This window comes from Megalobrama amblycephala, linkage group LG7, assembly GCF_018812025.1.
Source record: "Megalobrama amblycephala isolate DHTTF-2021 linkage group LG7, ASM1881202v1, whole genome shotgun sequence".
In the NCBI taxonomy this organism is placed as follows: Eukaryota; Metazoa; Chordata; class Actinopteri; order Cypriniformes; family Xenocyprididae; genus Megalobrama; species Megalobrama amblycephala.
The window spans coordinates 8,388,861-8,405,453 of NC_063050.1; the positions used below are offsets into that span (position 1 = coordinate 8,388,861).

The 16,593-nt window shown below is 39.9% G+C and overlaps 3 protein-coding genes across 3 annotated transcripts in view; all 3 read right to left on the reverse strand.

Annotated features, from left to right (window-relative positions):
- Window positions 1-16,593, reverse strand: part of LOC125271224 (B-cell receptor CD22-like) — a 1,156,500-nt gene that overhangs the window by 429,379 nt on the left and 710,528 nt on the right. The gene's annotated exons all lie outside the window — the stretch shown is intronic.
- LOC125271198 (hemicentin-1-like) overlaps window positions 1-16,593 on the reverse strand; it is a 987,774-nt gene that overhangs the window by 409,682 nt on the left and 561,499 nt on the right. The window lies entirely within an intron of this gene.
- Window positions 454-8,632, reverse strand: LOC125271254 (polymeric immunoglobulin receptor-like). Its single transcript, XM_048195311.1, has 6 exons — window positions 8,374-8,632; window positions 2,964-3,152; window positions 2,486-2,803; window positions 1,976-2,293; window positions 1,553-1,879; window positions 454-1,183 (listed from the first exon to the last, which is right to left on the reverse strand). Exons 2-6 carry the CDS (start codon window positions 3,001-3,003, stop codon window positions 1,089-1,091), a joined length of 1,098 nt encoding a protein of 365 aa, XP_048051268.1. The 5' UTR covers window positions 3,004-3,152; window positions 8,374-8,632; the 3' UTR covers window positions 454-1,088.

The window sequence follows — 16,593 nt, forward strand, 5'->3', positions numbered from 1 at the left end:
ACTGCAAGTGTTTAAAAATGAAAATAGCGATGGCTCTTGTCTCCGTGAATACATTAAGAAACGATGGTAACTTTAACCACATTTAACAGTACATTAGCAACATGCTAACGAAACATTTAGAAAGACAATTTACAAATATCACTAAAAATATCATGATATCATGAATCATGTCAGTTATTATTGCTCCATCTGCCATTTTTTGCTATTGTCCTTGCTTGCTTACCTAGTCTTAACTTCAGCCGTGCACAGATCCAGACGTTACTGGCTGGCTGCCCTTGTCTAATGCCTTTCATAATGTTGGGAACATCATGGGCTGGCATATGCAAATATTGGGGTCATACATATTAATGATCCCGACTGTTACGTAACAGTCTGTGTTATGTTGAGATTCGCCTGTTCTTTGGAGGTCTTTTAAACAAATGAGATTTATATAAGGAGGAGGAAACAATGGAGTTTGAGACTCACTGTATGTCATTTCCATGTACTGAACTCTTGTTATTCATCTATGCCAAGGTAAATTCAATTTTTGAATCTAGGGCACCTTTAAAAGTCCTTGAGAAACTGAACGTTCTTGAGTCATGCATCAAAAACAACCAAAATCCACTATCCAATAATCCAACAAGAATTTAGTGGAAAACTGAAGTCCCTCAAATATAATAAGTCCTGTGGCCCTGACAAAATAAAAAACGAGATGCTTAAAAAGAGCTCTCCTGAACCGAATGCATTGCTCAAAGTCTTTAACTTGATTCTGAGTTCAGGTGTTTTTCCAGAGGTCTGGAGTACAGGGTTCATCTCTCCCATCTTCAAAAGTGGAGACAAAACAGACCCTAATAACTACAGAGGAATCTGTGTGACCAGTCATTTACAGCTTTACAGAAAATCACAAATTACTGTCTTAAATCCACAAGTGAGCAACTGCCGCAAGCAAAAACTAAAAATAATACAACAAAAAGCAAAAAAAAAAAAAAAAAAAAAAAAGCAAAAAAAAAATGTAAAATGTTTCAGCAACATCTGTTTAGACAGTATTTGGTGCTCAATGTTAATCTTGAACTCTGTTTACTGCACATCTGTCTGACCAGATAAATCAATCACTTTATACACATTCTCAGATGTTGAGATTCAACTGATGATGATGATGATGAAGATGATGATGATGAAGAAGATGATGATGATGATGATGTTTCTGGAATTTTATATGTAAAAACAACAATTTCTAAAGGATGTTTTTTTTTTTTTCACACCCAGAACTTGTCATCTTTTTTCTCATGATACAGACACTTGTTACTGATGTCATTCACACACTCACTACCCAGAATTCATGTTTGCTGACACACAGACACTTAGAAAAAATAATCGTAAGCTGTTTGTTTGAGTTTCTGGAGCTTAAGCTTGTGGTTTCTCACTGAATAATACAGTAAACCACATTAACTGCAGTTAAAACAAACTGTGTCCAAATTACCACACTAATGCTGCAATACCAAACACTGTAGTGATACAAATTAATTATTTAAAATTGCATTATGGTTAATATCAGTGAGAAAATCACCTGTACCTGTAACATGGATCAGGACTCGTGTGATGAAGCTCTTGTGTCCTTGATCAGACTGAACTCCACACCAGTATTCTGAATCTTGTTCAGTCACATGACTGATGCTTCCCGTCAGGAGCTGCTCTTCTCTGTTATCATACAGCTGGATCTTTCCCTCAGGACTCCATCTTCTGCTCTCCTTCACAGACGTCTCTTCAGCACAGAGATCAGCTCCAGATCTCCAGCAGAGAAACTTCACATCACTAATGTGGGATTGTGGGTATTTGCAGCTGATGTTCACAGATCCTCCTGCAGCAGCTGATAGACTGATGCTCTTCACACAACAATCATCTGTTTCAGATCCAAATCAAGTGCAGCAATGTTACAATGACCAGATATATTCATGGATTCTGTCAAATAATGCAGAAATGAATGAAAGCGTCTCACCGTCTCTGATGATCAGATTAAACTCAGAGAAGAAACTGTATTCTTCAGAAACTTTGACTGTAATCTGATATTCTCCAGAGTCGTTCTCATTCAGATCTCTGATAAACACACGTAAGAGACCTGCAGATCTGTCATCCTGAACGGAGAATCGTCTGTCCTGTTCCCATCCTGCTGCTCTGTTAGTGTTTATTACAGTAAAACATTGATCTGCTGCAGTTTTACAGAAATATTTCACATGGTTCTTGTGTTTCATCTCATATTTGTAGTTTATAATGACGTTTCCTCCTGAATATCCTCTCACACTCCTGATTGGTTGATCTGTTGAACACAAACTCAGATCATTTTTCATTATGTTCTCGATAAACACATATCTGCTCACTTTACTGCAACATTTATGAATGTTTTAACAACTGTTATGAGTTTCAGGTGTGAACGGCAGTAATTACAGTCAGTGTTGAGTATCGTGATGTTGTGGAGATCATCATGGGTTTGAGGCTCTCAGTTACTCACCTCTTATAACCTTCAGATTCACTTTAGAGTAGAAATATCTTCCATATATATCAGCTCCACACCGGTACGTCCCAGAATCCTCTTCACTCAGATTTCTGATGGTCACAGTGAAGACTGCTGATCTTGTGTCGTCATACAGAGAGAAATTTCCATCATAAACCCATTTATCTTTCTCATCAGTCCAGATTTGGTTTATGCACTCTGGCCACTGTCCTTTACAAAAAAACTTTTCATTTGCTGTATATCCTTCATCATATTTGCATTTGATCGTGACTCCTCCTCCTGAATATCCCGTCACACTGATGGAGCTCACGACTCCTACAACAAACCAGCATCAAACACACTTTAATATATTTATGAGACTACACAGAAATGAACTTTCTTCAGCAGTCAGTTGAACATCATGAAGTGAAGTGAAAGACTCTCCTCATCAAATCTGTGCTGTTTTTAGTGATTTACTCTGAGTTCAGATTCTTACCAGGAATCATCAGCAGAGTGAAAGTCAAGATGATCTTCATTCTTCTCTCTTATTAAATGATCTTCTCTGTTGTCAGTAGATTCAGTTCTTCTGAAGCTCTCGATGTGTGTTCAGATGAGTTTTGAGTGTTTCTTTCCTGGTTACATGTTTAACATGAAGTGCTGAATGTGACGGAGACGCCCACTTCCTCTGAGAGAGAGAGAGAGAGAGAGGCTGAACAATATCTTTATTATGCCATTTTTCTTTCTACTTCAATATCATACAATCATTTTACAAGAATGACATTTTATAAAATACACTTCTACAAATTTAAAATTAACATTTCATTTTCTCCAATCTGACAAAGAACTCCCCCCACTGACCAAATTTCAGAAAACATTTCAATATCACATACCAACTTATAATATGCATACTCTATCTTAATTCTGGCAGCTATCATTCCTTTCAGAACCATCTCTGCATTAACTGATTCCATACCCAACATTTCATTTTTTCTCGTTTTCCATATAGCCATCTTAGCTGACCCCAACCAAAAACTCAATAAACATTTTTTCCTCCTTTCATGAAAATTGTACATTGGACCACTTATAAAATTCTGATAAGACAAATTTTCTCCGAATTTTATGAAACACTGTGTTAAAAAATTAAACAGTCCCTTCAACCTAAAACAATCAATAAATAAGTGATTAACCGTTTCTTCATTCTCACAAAATAAACACTCTTTTCCTACTGCCTGATTTAGGTGTGCCACGTGTCTGTTCGTAGCTATAGCCCCGAACATCTCCACTGTAAGTCTGCAGTACGCTTTTCAATTGGGAATTTATACACAGACTTCCAGCAAGGCTTAAAGTTTGTCCCAAAAACTTCTGACCACCTCCAAGTCTTCACTCCTCTTAACACATTCTGATGCGTAACTTTCACACAAGTCATATAAATATCCTTCTTCTTAATTTCTTGAAAACTTCCCAACTCAGGGTACTCAAAAGATAAAACTGAAGATCCAGGAATCTCATTCTCCTCTAGCTGATAATTTTTGGATAATTGTATGGGTAGCTGATAATTTTATGGGTGGAAAAGTATATTCCCCCTTCCCATCCTTAGACAATGCCTCTCTACATGCACCAGGTAGAGCTGCCCACACTTCCTCTATTATTTTTCTCAGAAGGCGAAGAGATCTCAGTCCAGTAGCATTCTGCAATGACTCAGCTGTTTTCCAGCCATCACCACTTCTCAAATCACCCAACTTGACATACCCCGCCTTCACAAAACAGCTTTCCACCGATTTAGAGGACAACATCTTCATTCTTATTAATGGATTATGGAACAACGGTTCTCCCAATATCCAGTCCTCAGGGTTTAAATTGTCTCTGTGTATAAAAAATGTCTTTTTCCAAGTTGTTATCATTGACTTATAAAAAGGTGTTAACTCCTTCAAATCCAATTTGTAGTAAAAAAGCTGTTTATCATACAAAAGGCCAGATGTTTTTCGTAGAAGAGCACAAGCAACATTAATCCACCCAACATTCTCTTCATACAACAGTCTCTGTGCTGCTTGTAACCGAAAGGCATTTATATGACTTCGTACATCTATTAGGCTTTGCCCTCCTTCATTCACTGGTAAGTAAAGTGCAGGCCCAGGAATCCATTTTTGACCAGACCAGAAGAAGTCCACCAGTTTCCTCTGAATATCCTTTATGCTTTCATCTGTTGGCTCAAGGACATTCAGTCTGTGCCATAACATAGAGGCAGTCAAGTTATTTATAATTAAAACTCTGCATCTATAAGATAATTCGGGTAATAGCCAATTCCACTTAGACAACTTGGCAACAACCTTTTCAAGCAGACCCTCCCAGTTCTTTTCTTTATACTTCTCAGAACCCAAATACACCCCCAACACTTTCATACCTTCCCTCCCCCATTTCAATCCTTCAGGAAGTTTAGGTATCCCCTTTTCAACCCAGGAACCCACAACAAACCCTTCACACTTTGCCCAGTTTACTTTAGCTGAAGAACATTTCTCATACAGGTTTAAATTTTTACAAAGTACCTGAACATCATTTGGAGTAGTGATAAAAACGGTTACATCATCAGCATAAGCAGAGAAGGAAAACCTTTGTCTTAAAATATCACCCCCCCCCCCCCCCCATCTTAAGCATAACTGAAGCATCTTCATAAAGTATTTTTATCCAAGAAATCACATTCTTCCCAAATCCAAAAGCTTTTAAAACATTAAAAAGACATTCATGACCTACCCGGTCAAAAGCTTTTTCTTGGTCAATAGATAAAAAACCCACATCAAGATTATTTCTAATAGACATATCCATCATATCTCTCATAAGAAACAAATTGTCCATTATTGTACGCCCAGGAATACAGTAAGTTTGTTCTCTTTCTACCACAACATGCAAAAATTTATTTAATCTGTTGGCTAAACACTTAGACAGTATTTTATAGTCTAAACACATTAAAGACACTGGGCGCCAATTTTTTAACAACCCTAAGTCTCCATTTTTTGGCAAAAGTGACAACACAGCTCTCTGGCAGGTTTTTGGTAAACATCCTCTTTCAAAACACTCACAAAACACATCTTTTCCTAAAACACCCCAAAAGGCTTTATAAAATTCTGATGGTAACCCATCAACTCCTGGTGACTTTCCTGTAGAAAGCTGTTGCACGACATGTGAAAGTTCATCAAAAGAGATCATTTTGTCCAGTTCCTCTTTTTCCTCAGGCCTTAATTTAGGAAGGTCCCTTAATAACTGGTCCATAGATCCAAAATCACAGTCTATATTTCCAAACAGATCTTTATAAAATTCAATCCCAATCATTCTCATTTCTATTGGATCTGAAGTAATTGATCCATCATTTCTTTTAAGATGCAGCATACATTTCTTTTGTGCTTCTTTCCGTTCAAGTCCAAAAAAAAAAGCAGTTGGAGCATCCATTTCCTTAATTGAAGACATTCTAACTCTAACTAGTGCACCTTTAACTCTTTGTTCCAACAATGACTTCAGCTCCATTTTTTTCTTTTTTACAATATTCATTGACCCATTGTTATCAACATCAATCATTTTTTCCCCCATTTCATTAATCTAAATCTCCAAATTGTTCACCATTCTCTTCACTGCAACAGTAACATTATAAGAAAATTGTTGACAAAAAACTTTGATCTGTGCTTTTCCCACTTCCCACCACTGAGTCATATTTTCAAAATTATTTTTTCTCTGTCTCCAAATTTCCCAAAAAATACAAAATTTCTCAAAAAAATCCTTGTCTTGCAACAATTTTACATTAAAATGCCAATAAAATATAATTTCATAATTTAACACATAACTTAACACATAATAATTTAACACATAATAACACATAATTTCCTCCACACTACCATTCAAATCCTTACTCTGACCTGTCTCATTTACCACTTCGTCCCTTTGTGGGCAAGACAATCTTACATGTCCTACAGAACCGCATTCAAAACATCGCAATTCTCCAGTATTTGCATACAACATGTACGACTTTCCTTCGTACACGCAACGAAAGGACACGTTTAAAGTTGGAGCATTCAAAAACATAAACACCTGCCATCTGAAGGACAACACGTGCTTCAAGGATTCATGTTTGCAACCAAGCGGCACCATCTTAATTCCACTCGCAAACTTTCCATACCTAGCTCACGCTGTATATCCTCATCCGGAATAAATGGCGGCACATTTGAAATTATTACCTTTACAGTTGGAGATACTAAAGGTTGAACAATAACAAAAGCTCCACTTACCACAATGCCGCTCTCTACCAACCGATTCACCATTTGTTCATCCTTCAAAAAAACCACCACGGCCTTATTCATCCGGGATGCTGAAATTATGTTTTCATGTCCCACTTGCTCAGCAACACACCCTCAACTGTTACTCCAACTTGAGTGATGCATCTAATGCCGTGACGGAGCGACAGTGACAGCGTTCGCACATCCAGGTGCGACGCCATCCCTGCACTCGCCACGTGAACTCCTCACACACCGTCAGTGAAACCTCAAACTAAAATTTTATCTCTAGATTTTTATGATAGCTTTTAGATATCAATTTTGTTCAAAAATAAGTAAGAAAGAAAAAAAGAAAAGTCAATAAACTTCCCCCCTCACCGTGACTCCTCTCCCACTTCAAACTGGAAGAAAGGAAAGAGAGAGAGAGAGAGAGAGAGAGAGAGAGAATTTGAACTTAACCTTTATTATTACAAAAGATTTACTATTATTAAAAAATACAAATGATTTTACAAAAAAACAAAAAAAACAAAACACACATTAAAACCAATACAGTACATACAGTGCGCATAATTCATAATTTAATCCCCATAATTCTATAAGAACTTTGGCAGACATTCCACCAACTTGTAGTATGCATACTCCACCCTCAATCGAGAAGCTACAAATCATAAAAAAACATAGGCACAACACTTATTGCCCCTTGAGTCTGTTTCTTTTTTTTGAGGGGGGATGGGGGGGGACTCATTTCAGACTCTTTCAGCTGCTCTCTTTTTCTCTGTTTTTCGATACTTTCTAACTACAGTAAGTGCTTCTTTTGACAGAACCACTTCTTTTCGCTCAAAAGATCAACCCTCACAGTCTTCTGAAGAAAAGTAACTGACTTTACAAATTTCTCTACATCAGGAAAAAATTCCCCATCATCAACCTATTATCTAGAAACTGATCAATTTCCTCTAAAGTATACAAGGAGAGATCTTTCTGAGGATCTTGAGAGTTCTCACTGTGAGTCCATATGCTGCACAGAAGCAGATTCATCAGGTCGACTCTTCTCTAACCTGCAATGATCAGCACTAGTACTGGCCAACACATTCTCATCACATTCATTGTCCTGTTCAACCACTAAATGCTCTTTACCTTTATCAGCATTATCAGTCTCCTCCTGACCTGTACAGAAGTATCCTGAGTATCAGCCTCTATCCCTGGGCCAACATCACAGCATTCAAAGCACCGCAAATTCACATGAATCACATATGATCCTCCTTCATGTTTCATTTGAAAGGAGACTGTAACCAATTTAGCACATGTACGTCTGCAAGATGTCTGTTAATGATCACTTCATCTGGAAAGCATCTGCTGTGTATAAACAGCTGATAGACATCTTTAAGTTGTCTGTTTTACATAAACTCTAAATATCTTAAAAACAAATCCGAAACGTCTATATGACATCTGACAGGAACGTCCTGTTGCAGATGAGCAAACACTTTAAAAAATATGTCTTCCAGTGTAAACATGTACATCAAACAGACATCTCAGAGATGTATGTTGTTTTATGATGCGTCTCTAAGCACCTTCACCTTATTTTTATTATTCTCAGGTTAGGTAAGAAAGTCAAATCTGACCTAAATTATAAGCATTTTAAAAAATACTTACAATCAGACAGAAGACTTCTCCGTGGTCTGTTCAGGCTCAACGACTTAAATTAATGCCACATGAGGCCGAGTTTAGTTATAAAGTTATAAGTTCATTTATTTATTACATTAGTATTTCTAGCATTATATATATTCTACTAACATTCTATACAAATCATTAAATAAAGTATAAGTATTGAAAAGTTCTTCAGTCAAGGCAATATCAGCGATGGAGGCATCATCAGCTGGTTCTGGTGTCGGAGGTGTAGCCTCAGGTGTGAAGCAGCCCCTCCTGTTCTCTTCATGGTCCAGCCTTTTATAGACTATATGACCACTTGATGTCATCTTCTTGAATTCCCCTCATATGTCTATAAATATTTATAGACTATCTGACCACTTGATGTCATCTTCTTGAATTCCCCTCATATGTCTATATATAGAGGCCTCGTCTCTTTGTTCTTGGACTCTTCTCCTCTGCTGCGTCCCCCGCCTCCGATCAAGACATCCTTCAAGGGTAAGATTGCCTTTCTAATACACATTAGTACCTTTCTAATCTACTAACATGTTACTAACAAATGCATTATAATAGCAGTTGTTTTTCATTCTTTAATAAGTGATTAATACATGCTTTAATAAAGGCATTAAAATATCACTTGTTTGTCATTCTTTAACACAAAAATCTGTTGTTGGGGTTTCTTTTCCTTTTTCCACACATTACTTTCCAATTTCACGAGTTCACACTTACAAATAAGTCAGGTAAATTAATTGGTAAACGTATTTGGCGTGCTGTCCGGGGAGAGGGCTCCGAGCTCGGTAATCGGCCCGAACACAGAGTACCCCCCCCCTCCTTTTAGATTATATGAAGTAATCCAGAGAGTGTGAGGAGACGGGGTGGTGGAGGGATTCTGGAAACTGTCGAGGATCCTTGGGTGAGTTTGACTGTGATTATATACAGGCCTGAACTCATGCCGATTGGGTAGATACGTTGATTACAGATTGTTGACAGCTGGTTGAGATGAGGTAATGATTAAGATGTTGTAATGATTGGGTATCTTATTTGACTTGTTCCTCCTGAACTACGTTTATAAAACATCATTTCACGAGTTCACACTTACAAATAAGTCAGGTAAATTAATTGGTAAACGTATTTGGCGTGCTGTCCGGGGAGAGGGCTCCGAGCTCGGTAATCGGCCCGAACACAGAGTACCCCCCCAAAAATGCAAAATATTGGCTATGGACAGCAGCCGGGAACTGTAACCCCCCAAAAATATAGAAATAAGGCTGATGTTTGCAAGGAGAAAGCTGTCTGCCGGATCGGGAGGGTTCTATCTGATGGGAGTTCAGTACTCACAGCGAACCGATGAATATAAACCTCTTTGACCAGCAAACTAAGATAAGGTTTAGATGTTTTGGCTGGGGGCATCTGCAGCATCCGACGGGAGTTCAATACTCGCAGCGATTGGATGGGTAAAACCCCACCAGCCAGAACACTGAGAAGGAATGGCATCCGACGGGAGTTCGTTACTTGCGGCGACTAGAAGGGTAGCTTCAGCTGAGGGGGCCCCTTTAGGTGTCCGACGGGAGTTCAATACTCACTGCGATCAGACGGGTAAGCCCCAGCTGACGGTGGGGAGGACGTTTAGTAATTGGGGGGCTCTTGCGGCATCCGACGGGAGTTCAATACTCACTGCGATCGGACGGGTAAGCCCCTGTTGGCATGGGGTGAATGTTTAGTTATTTTAGATTGGGAGGGTTCTAGCGGCGTCCGACGGGAGTTCAATACTCGCTGCGATCGGACGGGTAAGCCCCCCCGCTGGCAGAGGGGTTAATGTTTGGTAAGGGCTCTTGTGGCATCCGACGGGAGTTCAATACTCGCAGCAATCGGACGGGTAAGCCCCTGCTGGCAGTGAGGTAAACGTTTAATTATTTTAGATTGGTAAGCGCTCTAGCAACGTCCGACGGGAGTTCAATACTCGCTGCGATTGGACGGGTAAGCCCCTGATGGCATAAACGCAAAACGTTTAGCTATTTTCGACTGGGAGGGCTCTCGCGCAGTCCGACGGGAGTTCAATACTCACAGCGATCGGACGGATAAGCCCAGCCATAGTTGAACGAGAATAGAAAATGTATACTGTTTCTGAGGTTCTTATGGGAGCTCAATACTCATGGTGTCAGATAGAAGTTTGACGGATTTGACTGGGTGGTTTGAATCATCTGTTTAGAGGGTTAGTTTGAAGACCGGGAGATTTCTTGCAACATTGGATGAGGCCGAGTTTAGGAAGAGCTGGGCTCCTGCGGGAACGGGGGTGACATCACTGCTGCGGCAGTGGAGAAATTAGCCAGAAGAACTGATCTGCGGGAGCCGAGGGGACATCACTGCTGTGGCAGTGGAGAGAAGGGCCAGAAGAATTGAGCTCCTGCGGGAGCCGAGGCGACATCGCTGCACTGGCAATGATATCATTCCCATTTTATTGGAATGATGGTATTAGTTGAGTTTGATATGGCTTGTGGGTATGTGTGAGAATATGAGCTGGAGCTGAAAACCTAGCTGATAAGCGTTTGTTAGGCTTCTTTAATGTGGAAACAGTTTGATGTAGTTCTTAAAAGCTTCTTATGACCAGTGACCAAGTGTTTGAATCTGATGCTGGGAAAGGCCTTATTGAGCAGCTGTGGTTGTTGCTCCTATGGGGAACGAATGACTGGAAAAGTGGTCTGCTGGGAGCTTGGAGGTTCTTAATGCTGTTTACATGATATAAATAAAGTAATGTTGAGAAGAGAATATCAGGAAAGGCAGGCTGGAGGAACGGCTGGGACCGAGGCCACTTGCAGAGGCAGCCTCATGCTCGGGCTGGCCCCTGGAACCTAGGGAGGAACAAGAAGTGTAGAAAAGAGGGAAGCTGGGAGTCCAATAAGGCCTCTGGGCCTGCGCCGCAAACGGAGGCAACCTCACGCTTGGGTCAGTCCCTGGAGCCTGGGGAGGAACAAGAAGTGTAGAAAAGAGGGAAGCTGGGAGTCCAATAAGGCCTCTGGGCCTGCGCCGCTAGCGGAGGCAACCTCACGCTTGGGTCAGTCCCTGGAGCCTGGGGAGGAACAAGAAGTGTAGAAAAGAGGGAAGCTGGGAGTCCAATAAGGCCTCTGGGCCTGCGCCGCTAGCGGAGGCAACCTCACGCTTGGGTCAGTCCCTGGAGCCTGGGGAGGAACAAAAAGTGTAGAAAAGAGGGAAACTGGGGAGTAAAATATGGGATCTGGGCCTGCGCCACTAGCGGAGGCAGCCTCACGCTAAGGTCTGTGGTTGAGCTGTAGACCAAAGACAAAAAGAGAGTTTGAGACTGATGACCGGGCCTGCGCTATTAGCGGAGGCATCCTCACGCTAACATCTACAGGCCACAGACAATGGATAGGGTAAGAGACGGTGGGATGAAATGGCTGAAACAGCGGAGCTTGCTCTGCTAGCGGAGGCATCCTCACGCTAGGAGGGAAGGCATTCGCCAAGAGGGCGAAGAGAGCTGTATGTGGTGTGGCACCTGGGAAACTGCGGTGTGTGGCTAGGCGGAGGGAGCGGCCTTCACTGCGGCCTGACGCCTGTCTTCTAGTACATGAATCGAAGAAGCAAGAGAGAGGAGATGAAAAAGCGACCTGCGGGATTATGCGCATCATGAAGATAGCTGAGCAAAGATAGTAGTTCCTGTTTAGAACAGTTTGGACCATCTATGAAGATGGAAACAAATAAAAATATCCTATTTTTCCTTATGTGGTGAGGCCTAGAAATTAACTGTATTTAAGTTAAAGCCCATAAATTCAGTTTGAGTTCAGCGAAACTGTGCAAGGCTGAGAAATCGATTATTAATTTTTATTAATAAGCCTAAAATGCTTTATAACCTGCATATATTCACCTCTGGCACGATTGTTTGATACCATACTGTCACACTTTACAGTTTGTACTGTCATTGATTGATGTTGAATGATCATCAAACAGCAAAGTAGGCTACAGACTGATTTAGATGATCGTTTGTTCTTTTAACTGTTGCTGGTTTGAGTCACGTGCACCTTCATTTAGTAAAGATCAAAAGAGACTAGCTTGTAAAAAGAGAGCTTTGCATAGTTTTTTAATTAAATTTGTTTACTTTTTAGTTCTATTTCCCAATACTTATCCAGACCTGGTACTCAAATTACTCAAATCAAATTCCATGCTTTCTCAAACCGCGTAGGAACATACAACATAACAGTTTATTCACTGGTTATTTGTCTATGGTTCGTTACGTTACTTACAGATTTCTGCTAGTTCTAAATATAGATGAACATACAGATGAATAGGAACGGTAAAATTTATTTAAATGCATCAGCAAAAGAACGATTTTAAGAATTTGTCCTACCAGTCTGTGCCTCGTCTCAATAGTGAAGCTGTGGGTTGAAGTTACAGAAATGCATACTATTACTTTAAGTTTCCAAGCGATTTGTTGATAAATCGCAGAACAGCGATGACAGTAAGTTCCGAGTTTCATAGTGATTCAGCGTGTGAACTGAACGTGATATATGAGCCACTGTTTGCGTGTTTAACCACAAGGAAGCGGCACAGTAATTTATAACGGCAAGTCACAGAAACAATCCCCCGATCAACATTGATCCAGATGGAATGACTGAAAATTCAGGAAAGAAGACGAGAAGGATTTAAACTGTGCTTCTTGCGGGGTTGAGCCGATGGAGTGGAGAATGTGAGCCGGCTGGGAACTGGATCTGCACTGCGGCGCGGCTCCGGGCTTACTGAAGGCCTGCTGCGGCGGCCTGACGCTGGAAGAAGGCCCGTTCCGTCGCGGGAAGAGGCGGCATTGCCCGAGACTCGAGCTTGGTGCTCGGTTGCCTTATTGTCATTTTTCTATGACAGTAATGATTGAATGGGCCAGAGTATGGAAATACACAGAAGGATATCGCGGATGATTCGGACGTGGTGACAGGCCTCTGCGTTTTGGCATGCAGGGACCCATTTGTTTGGGCTGACGCCCCTCTGAAATAATGCCGTTGGATTGGAGAAAAATTTTTCTTAAGGCCAGAGGATTGTGGCAAAGATTCCTCGAGGATGAAAGATTCTTCATCGGACGCGACTTCGGACATGTTAGGAACTTAGGGCGGGACCAAATTCTGGAAACTGTCGAGGATCCTTGGGTGAGTTTGACTGTGATTATATACAGGCCTGAACTCATGCCGATTGGGTAGATACGTTGATTACAGATTGTTGACAGCTGGTTGAGATGAGGTAATGATTAAGATGTTGTAATGATTGGGTATCTTATTTGACTTGTTCCTCCTGAACTACGTTTATAAAACATCATTTATCAACAGTTTGTTTTTATACAAAAGTTTTCACTTCCAATTGTTTCACTGTTTACCAATAAACAAGTTATCTATATATCTCTCATAACAGCTGTACTTAAACATAAACAGCTAACTTTCACTATTTACACACAAACATGTTATCGAACATGTTTCTTCCTCCAAGATATCTCTTTATAACAGCTGTACCTCATAAACAGCTTAATTCTGTTCATCTTCACATCAAAGTTGTGTTGTCATTATTATTACTTATACATCACTTCTTTCAATAAATGTTTTTTCTTCTTAAATCTCAGTTGTGTTGTCATTATTAATTCTTTATATGCAGAAGAGGTACAAGTAGCCTAGAAAAGTTGCATTTTCTAATGAAGCAGGGTGTGGCTGATATCAACAATGTGTGCTATCAGGGTATGATCTGGTGATTTTAAAAACTCGTAAACCTGTCTCCTAAAAGACATAACATGATTCAATGCCGGGTTTTTACACACCAGAGAAATCGTTCTGAATGGACTCGCAATCTTGTCAAAGTGCAGTAATTCATGCTCTAATACGTCATCAGAGGTACGGCGGCACATTTGAAATCACTACTTGTAAATGTAACCCTGTGTCAGTCACTTGATTAACAACATGTTATTCATTCTGGAAGCAGAGGAAATATTCTCATGGCCTTCATTCTCTAGAACATCCTCCACCATCACTCTGTTCTCCGGCACACACCTAAAGCCACTGCACAGAGAAATGGATGGTGTCTCTGTGTGGATCCCCATCCTCCTATCCTCCTATCCTCTTACACAACTCACACTTTTCTCACAAAAATTTTATCAAGACCATACCATGCAAAAGAAAAAAAAGAGAGAGAGAGAGAGAAACTGGTGAACTTTCTCAGTTTCACTCTTGCTCAACACTGCTCTCACCCACAACCTCCAGCATGCATGTGTGTATTAATAAAGAGGGAAGTCAAACTATTTCTTCACACTGGCTTCACATGAACACACAGACACAGAACAAGCGTGTGCAGATAAAACTCATGTTATTTTACAGAGATTGTCACAGAATAATTCTATTATTTAAAAGGCTATTTAATGTTTTTCCAGAACTGTAACATTTAGTGTTTTTAACAGATTGAAGCTTTTTTTCAGTGTATCACATTCATTTTAAAGATACTGATGTTGAAAACAGCAGCGGTTCCCATAGTAACTGTATAAACAGTGCAGACTGATTAATTTAGCTCTTAAATGATGTCATCTCCTTTAGCTGTGCGCTGATACATCAGTTATAGATTCATTGTATTTCTAGATTTACTGATTTATATGTGATCTTTCTCCCCAGTGTGAAAGAAAGAAAGAAAGAAAGAAAGAAAGAAAGAAAGAAAGAAAGAAAGAAAAGAATTTGAGTGTATAAATGGATTATTTGGTCAGTCTGAGCTCTACATAATAACTTTGGCTCAACCAATGGAGTGATTATGGGGCGGGGCTATCAGTTTGTCTGACCAATGAAATGATAGTCATCAGTGTTTGAATCATGTTTGAAAACAGTCATTTGTAATTGTGTTTGAAGACACTAGTGACCCATAAAATAAACACTTCACCTTTAAATCAGAAAATGAACGTTTTACCTCAGATTGAATCAAGATGCTCCAAAAACAGAGAAAACAATATGAGTGCTTATGAGTGACATCACTTTATTTTTATATTGCTTTTCACATTCAATATTGCTTCAAAGCAGCTTTACAGAAAACTTCTCAGGTTACTTGTGTAACCCTGGTTCCCTGAATAAGGGAACGAGACGCTATGTCATATGACGTAGTGTCGACAGTTCCCATGAAAGGGAACCACAAACTACTGTCTTAAATCCACAAGTGAGCAACTGCAGCAAGCAAAAACTAAATATATATATATACTCAGCAAAAAAAGAAACGTCCCTTTTTCAGGACTGTGCATTTCAACAATAATGTTGTAAAAATCCAAATAACTTTACAGATCTTCATTGTAAAGGGTTTAAACAATGTTTTCCATGCATGTTCAATTAACCATAATCAATTAATTAACATGCACCTGTGGAATGGTCGTTAAGACCTTAACAGCTTACAAAAAGTAGGCATTTAAGGTCACAGTTCTAAAAACGCAGGACACTAAAGAGACTTGTCTACCGACTGTGAAAAACACCCAAAGAAAGATGCCCAGGGTCCCTGCTCATCTGCATGAACGTGCATTAGGCATGCTGCAGGGAGGCATGAGGACTGCTGATGTGGCTAGGGCAATAAATTGCCATGTCCGCACTGTGAGACGCCTAAAACAGCGCTACAGGGAGACAGGAAGGACAGCTGATCATCCTCGCAGTGGAAGACCACGTGTTGAGCACGTCTGGGACCTGTTGGATCGCAGGGTGAGGGCTAGGGCCATTCCCCCAGAAATGTCCAGGAACTTGCAGGTGCCTTGGTGGAAGAGTGGGGTAACATCTCACAGCAAGAACTGACAAATCTGGTCCAGTCCATGAGGAGGAGATGCACTGCAGTACTTCAAGCAGCTGGTGGCCACACCAGATACTGACTGGTACTTTTGATTTTGAGCCTCCCTTCATTCAGGGACACATTGTCAAACATTTTTAGTTTATGTCTTATGGTGTTGACTCTTTTAGTGTTCATACAAATATTTACACATTAAGTTTACTGAAAGTAAAAACAGTTGAAAGTCAGAGGACGTTTCTTTTTTTGCTGAGTATATATATATATATATATATATATATATATATATATATATATATATTGTAGCGAAAATTAACTCAAAAGGGAAATATTAATAATTATTCATAACTCATTATGATTATTAATTATGATTAATTATGAATATGCAAATCCGTTAATCAGATTAACTGGACATAGCTACATTAAAATTAATATTACAATCAGTTAACC